Raw genomic sequence first — 12,543 nt, forward strand, 5'->3', positions numbered from 1 at the left:
GGCCTTTTCTGCGCAACTTCATTAAATCAAGAGTCTGAGATGAAGAGAGCGGTTCATTTGGGGAACGGAATTGTTGGTTAATCTGCTTATAAAAATCTTCTATAATGGCTATCCTGGCAAAATAATATATCAATATAGTGGACCCAATGTATGAGAAATTATAATGGCATGAAAGCAAAAAACATACAACGTTATTAATATGACAAGAGTCTTTGGAACCTTTTACAGGCCAGAACATGTTATACTATGTTCCCCACATGCAGGGGAACAAGGGTAATATTCCAAACTCTGTAGTTTAAAACTTACCAATAGTTAGGTGAAAAGGGGAAAAAAAAAAGGAATTTTTTTTATAAGATGGAAATCCAATAGTTACACATTTTTATTACTTAACATGTCACATATTTTAAAAATGAATGTGCATTCTACACTCTCCACTCACTCAATTACATTCAGCGTACTCCGCCTTAACCTATCAGGGTTTTTTGCCCTTGGATCCACAAAAAAAAAAAAAAAAAATTAACTGGTATTTAACTACCCATCACAGAGACAGATGGGGCTTGGCAATATCATTTATCCATAAAACTTTACTATATAATACGGCATATCTTACAGATACAAGCAAAGTTCACTGCTAAATCTTGCAGAGAGTAACATTTATCTATTTCAAAATAAAATAATCAAAACTTCATTAAAAATAGAGATATTTTGTTTAAATAATACTGCCATGCAGTGATGTGTAGTGCCACTGAATAACAGAATGTAGGATTTACAAAAAACCCTGTAGTGCTAATTTTAAGAGTCAGCTTTTGGAACTGACACTCACAAGGCAACAGGGAAACAAAAAAAAAAAAGGTCTCTAACGAGCACACTAAAGAATGTGCAGCTTAAACAGAAAATATTATCACTATTACTAGTTTGTTTGATGGATTGCTTTTTGTTTAGGGAGTTTGTACAATAAATTCCTTTCTGCAAAGCAGGTGGGGGAGGTCACACAGCCTCCAGGGTACTGTAGTTTAGAGCAAGAAAGTTTATATTAAGTTTTCTGGGTTTTGGTGGTCTGGTTTTTGTTTCCCCTTGCCCCCTCCTGTATTTACTTGACCTATAAAATAACAACATGCCATCAAACATTCAATTTTTTCTGTTCCAGTAATTTACATCATTTACATCAAAATTTACATCACACCTACTCTAAGTGGCCTATATACCCAATACAAAAAAACTGATTAAGCAGAACACAGTAACTAGTCAGTACATTGTGGCCCTGCTCCAAGTGGTGTCAGCCACTTATCAGAAACCAGACACTTATCAGAAACCAGACTTTTCACTTTTCAACTCAGTCAGACTACTTTAGAGTTAATGCATGCCACATGCCAATAACAGACCGTAAGCAGCCTGCACAAAATGTTGATGGCTGACATAAGGACTGTTGACCCAAAAATTCCAGTAGGAATGCTTTAAGATCACCTAGATAGAGTACTGATCATCAGATACGGTTTTCCCCATCCAAATACACATCCTTTAGTTGTCGTCTTCTATAATCGTTAAAACACATGTTCGGATTAACTGGTTAACAGGTGTGTGGATGACAGAATTGGTAATTAAGAAATCAGCACCTGCATCAACACACAATACGCTATTGTGCTTCTAGCTATAGACTTAAGTGGGTGTTGATGAAGAAATTACTTATTTGTAAATTGCATTTCTCTATTACAGTAGCCTATAATCTCAAACTAAAAATCTTCCAGCAGTGTTGACCTAATTTCTCCACCGATTTTTGTAAGGAAGAAGCTTTTATGAAATGACAGTATCATCTAGTATACCTTTTTGAAGATACAAACCGGTATGAAAGATCCAGAGAGATCTGATAGTTATTTTGCAGATCAAAGCGCTATAAGACACTCAACACAAGTTATAACAGATGAACAGTGCCTAATTTAACCACCTAACAGAAAAAAAAAAAAAAAGGTATGCATGTGCACATACAAACACACACCCCCCTCCACTTCTCAGCACAAATGCAGAACTTGAGAACCATCTTGCACTGTTCAGGGACTACACTGCCACCACATAATGGCACATTGCCATTAAAAGAGAACAGCTCTCTCCGACACATTGCATCATCAGGACCCACAAAAGCTATCGCTAAAAGTGTAACATGGACGAGATGGCTCAAGAGGAGGAAGCTAGTAAGAAAAGACAGGAGAAAAAGCATACTGTAGGAAGCATATAATCTTTGCTGGTTTTCTTTTTGTTTGTACACTTTTTCTTGCAAAGTGGATTTTTTTTATAAAATAAAATTGACCTGCTAGTAATCCAAAAATTTAACCTCACCTTGGAAAAGTGGAGGAGAACTAGCATGCCTGATAGGGTCAAACAGTACTGCTACACATTTTGAATGGTACCAAAAAGTAGGGAACACTTACAGGTTTCAGTGCCCCAAATGACACCCATTAGGTCAATCACTATAGAAACAAACTGTGCTGTGCTACGCGCATAGGAAGAACAATTCTATTTGTTTTAGTTGTCTAGGGTTGTTCAACCTAGAGAAGAGAATACGCAAAGGGAATGGAATTACAGTTTTCCAATGCCTAGAGGGTGGTTACAGAGAAAATGGGGACACTCCTTTCACTAGGATGCACGGTGACCTGACAAGAGGCAACAGGCACAAGTTGCTTCAGGGAAATTCTGTCTGGGTTCAAGATAAGTGCTTTACTGGGCAGAAAAAGCAAATGCTGGAACAGACTGTGTGGAAAAGCTGTGGAATCTCTCTCACTGGAAGTTTTCATGATCTGGCCTAATAAGGCCCTGGACAACCTGATGCACGGCCCAGCTTCCACCTTCCAACGCAAACTTCTCTGTAATTCTGTAACATTCTGTGAACTTACAAAACAAAACTGACCCCTAGACCCTGTTTTGAGCCTGCCCAAGATTTTAGGAATTGTAATTCTTCAGGAAACAAATACATCTATTTCTGAAATATCCTCAACAGCTCCTTTGCCTGTTCAGAAATATTGCGTGGGACAGCAAGCACTTGCTGAGTTGAATTCATTTTTTCAATGTAATTAGCAAGACAGTATACACCATCAAAACAGTCTGTAACAAACACATTGTTTTCCAGGAAAAAGTGCCATTTTTACTTAATTCAAAGTCCATAAGGTGAACACAAAACACAAAAGCAAAAAAAATAGCCCCAGTCTCTGGGGAAAAATGATATATTGTTTTACAATACAGTATTGCTATACTATATTTTACTATAACTATGACTCTTAAGACTGAAATTGTAGGTACTGTGCTTTTGGATATAAGGACATCCAAAATCCTAGTATGCCAAGGAAATAAAAAGGCGGGGAGAGGTGGGGGGAAGAGACAGGACTGAAATTTATTTGGGACCATAAAGTAACTTAGCAATTGATTTTGGAGCAGCAGATAACTGGAATGTGAAATCATAATCAGCCCAAGACCTTACTTAACTGTTTACCCTTAAAGACCACCTGATAAAACCCTGATCTGGTTATGCTCGCCAGGGAGCAGGGAAATGACTTCAGACAATTTTGGTATGCCCTGGACTAGCCTCTGAAAAATGGCATTGATCTAAACAGTGTTCACTGTATCAGATAACCACCAGAAAAGAAATCCTCATACAACATTCTCAACCAGTGACAGGACTGACAATCTGGGGTCACTATCCACAGAAAATATTCAGATGTTTATATAAAACGACATGCTGGGAGATTTTTTTCTTCATGTTGTTTTTCTTCTTAATCAGCTTTCACTATGTGTCTACCGTATGTTGGCAGACGTCTTACATTTGCAAAGAAAAAAGGACCAAATCTAAGAACAATGAAACATACAGGCCCTTAAAACAAGTTATGCTACCTAAGAAATCCAAATGGAGGAACATGTGCTGGAGAAGGTTATATAGCTTATAATGCACATGGAAGAAATACTGTTTACCTTCGCTGGCTGATTACTCTTTAATCACCAGTTTTGATTCCTGGAAGTCTAAATCAGAGAGGTATCTACGACCAATTGTTTACCATGCAAAAAACAGATCTCCATATGAAATACAAGACTATTTATAAAAGTTATTAGATAATTATACATTGTCATTTCTTAAACTAATCCTCTTTAAACTGACAAATTTATCATAACGAAATTACAAAGTAATTTCAAATAGGAAATATAAACAAAAAAAAAACCAAAAAAAAACAAGAGTTGAAGCAAACCTGTTTAATACTCAAAAGAGATGGCTCCCCAGCAGGTCTTTGTTCCAACCTTAGCTTGAGACATTCATGGATAACATTGAGCAGAACTCGGCAGAGGACCAAGAATGCAGGTTCAAAAGATGGTAAATCCATGGATTTCAACTCCTCCCATGATACAGTGCTGCATTTTTGCTCACAACAAGGTGGGGAATTTAATAACTGCACATAATCTGAACACAACATGGGATCTGGAAATTCTGAAAACTGTAACAAGAAATAGGCATCATGAAAAGGATCCTTAAATTCTCTAGAATTTAGCATTTGTTTAAAGTAGCATGCACCAAAGTCTATTTTTAAAAGTTAAGATTCTGCTAACTGGCAAACCAACCACAGAAGTTTCAATTTCTTTCTTTTTTTTTTTTTTAAAGCTAACTTTTTACTTTTTTATTTAAGGATTAAATAAATAAATAAATAAATAAATTAAATTAATTTATTTATTTCCTCACCAGGCTGAGGAAAAAAATTACAGTCCCTTGAAAGTGAACAAAACAATCTCTTACTTTACGTTTTGGTTTTAAAATGATTAAAACAGCCATTAAAATTGGCATTCACCTCCCCACAGGAAGGAACTGCTGTTTGAGGTTATGATGAACATACAAGTTAAACCTAACACAACATATAGGAACATACATTCAGGTCATTATAAAATACAGTACTTGAGAATTTAAACATATATTAAAAAATTAAGTAAATAAAAAGGTCTTACACTACTGACTATATCTAGAGAAACAAGTTTGCATTTGGCTATGTCAGGTAAGTAACATAAATACATAGTGCCTATAGTATATAAAACTCCACATTGTAAAGTAATGCAATATTCAAGAAAGTGTCACTAGCTAAATTGAACAAAACTATTGAAAGAATAACTTATGGACTTTGGTAGATGTTAAGAAATTGAAACTGAAATTAAAAAAGGAAGATTATAAAGTATAAAGAGATCAAGCTGCTTTTGTCAATTAATAAACTTAATTTTCATTTAAATCACAATTACATTTAAATGAAATTACCTTTCTAATTAGAGAAAATAATTGAAACTATCTGAAATAGACATTCTAGGTACCTAAACTATATACCTTGTGATAACATTCTAAGCAAAGTTGTACACAGAGGCAATATGGGATTTAATTTAGGAAGAAAATCTGGACTGCAATAAGCGTGCAGCTCTTAAAGATAACAACACACTGTACACCATCTAAGGACAAGATTTGTTTCAGATTAAGTTTGGTTTATCCTAATTCTCATTTCACAGCTGCTATGACATATGACACCTGAATATTCTTCATTCATATATTAGACATAACTAGCATTTTTTTTCTTCAGTGCCAAATTTAAATAACATCACTTCAAAGGATAAAAGGTTACCAGAAATTAGATTGAATGATGAAATGCTGCCTAGAAAGTTAAAAAAAAAAAGAAGCCACTTTTAAGCTTACTATCTTGCAGAAAGTAAGAAAAATAAAAAAATTAATTGTTTATTCCTTTACACCTACACATGCATTTCTGGTATTTGTGCCTACGGTGTTGTACAAGCTCTGCTTTCTCAGAAGAGTCACACAAAACTACAGCTATTGACAAAGTCAGGTTTTTTAGTGTTTTTATTTTTTAATATTGTCATGTTTCTCAACTGTCAGGGGATAGGACAGCATGTTCACTACTGTCTAACATTGGCACAAAACATGCGCTGCAGATTCTGAAGTGGTTTATAAAACCACTAGCTTGTTATGCAGAGACAGCAAACATGCAGGAGTGGGGATTTCCTTTATACCTAATTTAGTTGAAGTTTTAATCACTAGTTGATCTACAGTATAGGAACTTATCTTCTCAGATGGTACGTCTTATTTTTACAAACTCTCTTTTAAAGAAACGTATAGCACCAGAGACAAAGGCTTTTATACAAGAAGTTTTCATTAATAACAGATCATGCAAATACTACACTTCTACAGCACAACAAAACATTTAAGAAATAAAATCCTCACTGTGACGCAAGTACAGTGTCAGAAAACTGAGTTCTTATAAAAATATGAAAGAACTAGTCTATGAGCAAAAATGACACAACAAAATTGAATGTGTTATTTCATTTTCTACCATTAAGGATAACAGCACATGACATTAGGGCTTAGTATTACACACCTAAACTTCTATTGTTCAATCTGACTAATCTTAATCTTCAGTGGGCCCAACCTGACATGTTTCAAGTGACTACCAAATACTTCTTAAAAAACCCCCAAGAAAACAAAGTCCAAGCCATTTATTGAGATCATACATAAAATCCATACTCAAAAGTGCAGCCAGTTAAATAAACAACAAGCAGAGTACACAGGCTTAAATACTGTTCTACTAAAATATCATCTCTGTTTTTCTAAACTGAAATAAGAAATATTAGCCATTTTCTTTAACAATCAAATCATACAACTTCTACACAAAACAGACCATATAGCACCTAGGGCCTTGTTAAAGTATGAGAGCCTATGAGAAATGAAACTTGTACTTTAAAAACCACTAAAACCAGCTGACTGTGTATAAACTCACAAATGAAATGAGCATTAAAATGGATACAGTGGAAGAATCCAGAAAGCACATTTTAGATGAAAGTGTTTAAATAGCAATAGAAATGAAAGTATGTACAGAGATTTAAAAAATGCATGTACACACATAAACACAGAGTCAAGATACAAGAATAACAGAAGTAACAAAGATTAACAAAACACTAATAGCTCAGGCTGCAAACAAATATCAAACTGAACAGCACCAAAAAAACCCCAAGACACTACATTCAATGTACTGTCAGATGCAAAGACCTAGCAATTCAAAACCATCTCTTCTATTTTAGCCTGATGTCACCTTTTGCTGCAGTAGGTACCACACTTCTCACAAAAAGTATCTTCTTTTTTGACAGCATTCTTTTAATTTTGGGGCAGGAAAGAAGTTTACAATTTTATAATATTCGCCTTTAGTCATAAAGGCATTTTTTAAGAGGACAATATTCCAAAGAAAATGTAATAATTACTGAAAAAGAACATTCAAAGGAGCTGCAAGGGTAGAAAAGGAAGGAGAAAAGATTAACCTTACATCTTATAGAAGTCATCCAACACTAAATTACCAAAAAGTTTAATTCCGTGAAGCTGCAGCAAAGACTCTAGCTACTAGCATTTCATTAACTTGTTTTAAGAACACTTATGTAGTCAAAACATTTGAGGTATTTAGGAATTTCAAAAATACATTCAAAGTAGTTTTCAATACCCCAAATTATGTTTTATTTCCTTTGGTTTTTTTAAAGGTATTTCTACCTACATATTAGGTACATATTAGGAGCTTTCTATCTAAGTCTATATGGTTTGGGAGTACTTTTGGTTACTGTAACAGATACCTGCAAGTTTTGCTTAGGCACATGACTCTAGAAGTTCACAAAGATTTTCTTAATTCAAAACTTCCTAGAACACAATTTGAAACCAATTAGAGAATAAGTAAAAATTCAACTAATAGCTTCATTTTTTACAGTAATATCTACATTAGCACCAGTACGTATAAAAACTTTTTCAAAATCAAGTAACTTTATAAAAATAAGTTTATTCATCCTAAAAAGATAACCTCCAAGGGAGATAAACAACTCTTGTTCCTTTTGCAAATGTGACAGTCAACACTAAGAGACCAACAATGTGTCAAAGACCACGTATGGTACCCATATTAGAATGGGCATGTTGGCTAAGAAATTCGTCGTCCAGAATCCATGGTTAAGCCCCACACACAGTGCTGCTTTATCGAGGAGGGTAAGTAATCCTTACTACTAGTTCTGCCTAATATAAAAATGTCTATAAAAGTTAGGTAACAGTTTATATTAAGAAACAGTATTCTGCCTTGAAAGAATTAGTGACCACAACTTACCATATGAAACTTCAGCTACTGTCCTCCGTTTGCAGCTTATTTCATATTTTTGTTTTTATAAACTCGCAATCATTCTTAATTAAAGATATAAAAAGACCCAAAGAAAAAAAAAATAGACTAAGAGCCAGCTGAAGAATGCAACATGCTAACATGACTTGCTTTCATAGAGTCCAACGTTAAGAGAGTCCGTTCATTTATCCAATCTGAGCTCAAGCATAATGTGCCACCACAGTACTTCATTCATTTAGATGAAGGAAAACCCCAAAACAACAATGACATTTTCATAAAGGTGTCTTGCAGAGAGATATCCAGTCTTGCAGACAAGAAAAGGAAAATGACCACTTCCATCTCCGATTTTTCTCACGATTCAACTTTTGTGCCTAGTTTTCCATTGTAATTTTTCTGACTTATGGCTTTAGACATTAGAAAAATGTAACGAGCAAAGATGTTATCATAAAAATGTCAGTTCAATTACAAACAAGACAGAGAATTAGCTTGTGCTTCACACAAATTCTCATTCAGGTCAAATGACAGATTCGTTTCAGCAGAAGCAGAACTGGGCTCTTATTCATAACATACACTATCTTTCAAAAACCAACAAAGCAACCAAAACTTCCATAAGAACCCAATTCCTACAGTTTCAGTTAGAAACAACATAGCAGGGGCAGTACGCCTCTTATCCATTTACATTAGTAGCAGCCTACGCAACCTACCTCCAGCTGGTGATCACTCCTTACCAACGCCATACGGGCCCTTTGCAATGAACCATGCATTAGCTTGTGCAGTCTTAAAATTAGTTTCCTCAACCCCATTTGCTTCAGTGCTTTATCTACAAACGGCCTGTAAATAGAGGTCAAACAGTGTTGGCTGCAGCTTGCCTCAGGACTGCATTCTGGAATAACCCAAGAGGCAGAGTCATCCTCAGATTCAAGCCTATCAAGCCTCCTTGAAAAATGTTCCTGAAAGTCAAAATTTGGCTTATTAGTAAAATTGTTCTTGATGGCTTGTCTAAGTTCCTCAACATTCTCCTCAGAGATTTGTTCTTCACCATCGCTCTCCTCTGTGCACGTTCCTGAGGATTCCTTTATTTCTGTTTCCCTATCAACTTCTTCATCCTCTGGATCATTGTCCTTAGATGGTCGAGGAGAAGGAATTTCAAACACTGGCCAGCCAATGTCAGAAAGATTTTTGATGCCCAATACAGTTCCCATAATCCTTAGTTTTTGATTTAAGTCTTTTGTAATATTTAACCATAGACAGAGTGCCTGCACTCTGTCTTGGAAGTCCTTTGCAGCATACTTTTCATAGTCCTTTTGAAGAGCCTGCAGAGATGGATAAAGTGCTTCTATATACTCTAGCAGCTCCATTATCCGCTTTACTTGTTCAAATGAGACCCGCTGGCGATGGAGGTGTTCATGGTAACTTGAGTAACCCAAAGCACTAGTCCCATGTGTTGCTTTGCAAACTCCTTCTGAAGTACCATTGAGACTGGCTCCATTTTTCACACAGGAGAAGCTTCCATAGTTCACTTTGAAGGTGAGGATTTCATTGATGATATCAGGGATAGCTTGACGGGCTGCATAGAGATAGAGGTCTTGGTCATTAATGCTCCGGCCAGCGTGCCAAGCTTGCAGCTCCAGCCAGATCAGTTCATTGGATCGGTTCAGCCAGACAGAAGAGGTGTTTTCCTGTCCTCTTTGCTCCCTGTCCTTTTTCTTTGAGACTGAGGTAAGTTTTAACAAAAGCCGCAGGGTTTCAAAGAATTTTAAACGGTCAGCGGGGCAATCAGTCCTAGAAGTCTGGCGTGCAGTTCTGGGTATTGGCATGGGCACAGAGACTGGAAGCTTAGCATTGCTACAGCCAAGGCTGAGGTAAGGCTTATTGAGATCAACATCTGGAATTGGTTTTTTTGGCAGAGACCCACCAACTGAGTCTAGCATAAATGAACACTGCACATTTTTCTTGTGATCTCGTTCTGTTGTCCTTAGGGTGTCTCGGATCTTTTTTCCTTGCTTATAGCTGTGCTCCTCCACATTCTCAATGGTTTTCCCATTGTCTTTATGCACAGACTGAGTGGGCACACTCATTTTTTCTGTATGAAAAGAAATAAAGAAAGAATGTGACTGCAGCAACAAGAAAAAGAATCGTTCTATCCATACAACCTCCCAAACAAAAACTCAAAATGCAACAGAGCATTATTGAGGTTTCCAAGTCAAATAGAATTAAAGAGACTCCACTGCACATGCAATTTCATAGAAACTGGAGCATGTACGGATTCTGAAATTTAGCTTGAATGATCCGATCCTGGCTCTTGAGGGGCTTGAACTTAGTTCTGGGAACCCCTCTGTAGTCTTAATACACTGCCTTAACACCAGGAGCCTACTTCCCCACTCTCCCAACACACAAACACTTGCCTTCTCCCTTACCACATAACAGCAGCTCTTTCCTGCCTAATTGTGCCATCTCCTCTTCTCTTCCTGTTCTTCCTCAGGAGCAGCAGACCTCATCCCTCTTCTGCAGCACTAACAAAAGCGCTTCAACCTAGGTTTTGCAGATCAGGAGAGAAGGAACTACGTGGTATTAAACCAGTAGTTCTCTCTCTCTCTCCCTTAAGGAATTGGTGGCAGGCTGGAGAGAAGCACCTGTATGTAGACTAGCTGCAGTCCAGGGATCAGCAATTGGACACAACAAGCTACATGGTCATAGGGCCCCTGATTACTCAAGAACAGAAGAGACAACAGAACGATGGCTTAATATTGTGTCTTCTTTTCACTATTCACTGTGACTCTAAGGATTACCTGCTGCACATGGCCCATTCCCCACCCTAGAAGTAGTAATTTCCTTAGAGTCTTTGACACTCTGCTCCTCACCATAACATGCATTAATACCAGAAACGCTAATAAGCTTATTTGCAAAACAGGCCTATTCAGTGGAAGAATAATATTATTCCCTTTCTATATATGGAAAATCACAACAAAGATCCATCAAGCCAGCATACTTTTGGTTGCCAAAAATGGGAAGAGCTATTGCTCAGCATTTCAGAACACTGAGCACTTCGTGTTCAACACTCCCTGACTTCAACTGCACCTTGACTTTTCAACAACTTGCAGACCACATCACAGAATCTCTAGCTTGCTTCTAGGAAAACAAGAAACAGACAGAAGATTTTTGTGTTATTTGCCTAGCATCACACAAATTTTCCTGACAGAATGCTGTTATCATATGACGCACTTCACTGACTTAATTATCAGATGGCCCTTCACTCTTGTTTCATTCACTACATATCTTCTAGCATCTGCAACAAAAGAAGGTACAGTCATACAGAAATCTGTTTCCTTCATCACAAAATTCCAAACAATCTCTTCTCATGTAAGACAGCAGTTCTCTGGAAAAGAAATGGTGCGGTAACGTAGCTTAAAGACTATCAAATGTATGCACACAAAGGCATTGTATTAAGGTTGCAGAAACGTCTGAAACAGAAGTGAAGAGGTATGTGGTCAGAACACCTTCCTTTGCTTGTTTCCATTACAAACCCTGTTTTCAGCTGTTAATGAGCAATAAATGAGTTAATAAGAGTGTGACCTGCCACATTCCTCCTTCCAACCTCCACATCTAAAAAATATAATTTAACTACTGCCATACTTGTGTATGATTAGGGCAGGTCACAATGCGTACAATGGCACTTGACTCTGGATAAAGACGAAATTATATTCTGAGGATATGAGGAAGAAAGAAGAATCACAAAGTCATCACAGAACTTGCAGAAGAGAGAAAACTTGCTCCAAGAACTCAAAACCTATTAGTAGGGATAAGCAACAGCTCCCTATTTCTCATGAAGCTATCTATCCTCAACATATGCTCAGCATCAAAGGATTACTGTGAAATACTATGCATTATAGTTCTTTAGCATCACAATTTCTGTTTAGAAATTAAATTTTTTTTAAAAAAAAAAATCACAGAAAGCAAGGAAAGTTATTACATAACTACCATATCCAAAACTAAATAAGGTTAGTGTTGCATTAAAAGAGTTTAACTTAGCCAAAAGGCACAATTTAAAAAAGCCAGTAAAAGAAGCTTAATAATTCCAATGCCTACACAGCTAACTGGCAAGTGTAACAAGATTTCTCTTCAATTTAGTTTAATGAAGACATCTTTTGGTGAATGCTCTCTCCCCCGTGACATTATTCAGAGGCTGTGTGAAATGGAAGGGAACCAAAAGCTTTGGAAGATGTTTGCATGGACCCCTCTTTTATTATGAACTTACACCCCCCAACTCTATACAACTGGAGAATAGACTGTATTCCCTTATGATAAACCACTTACCTTCTTCTCTGCTACACTTTACCTTGAAAATGTACTGCTTGCAAGTAAATGCACTCTGTGATAACATTTCCTG

The 12,543-nt window shown here is 36.6% G+C and overlaps 1 protein-coding gene across 22 annotated transcripts in view; it reads right to left on the reverse strand.

Moving 5' to 3' along the window:
• The window catches only part of MAP3K4 (mitogen-activated protein kinase kinase kinase 4), a 74,341-nt gene that overhangs the window by 40,760 nt on the left and 21,038 nt on the right, over positions 1-12,543 (reverse strand). For all 22 annotated transcript variants that reach the window (XR_012586182.1, XR_012586184.1, XR_012586181.1 and 19 more), the window contains exons 3-4: positions 8,861-10,239; positions 4,227-4,469 (exon numbers count right to left, since the gene is read on the reverse strand). Coding sequence is in view for 19 of the 22 variants with exons in the window: in XM_074580314.1 (XP_074436415.1) it covers positions 4,227-4,469; positions 8,861-10,239 (1,622 nt within the window). In the remaining 3 variants the exon portion in view is untranslated. The remainder of the gene's footprint in view (positions 1-4,226; positions 4,470-8,860; positions 10,240-12,543) is intronic.

The sequence above is a fragment of the Larus michahellis genome, chromosome 3 (genome assembly GCF_964199755.1).
Source record: "Larus michahellis chromosome 3, bLarMic1.1, whole genome shotgun sequence".
Lineage (NCBI taxonomy): Eukaryota > Metazoa > Chordata > Aves > Charadriiformes > Laridae > Larus > Larus michahellis.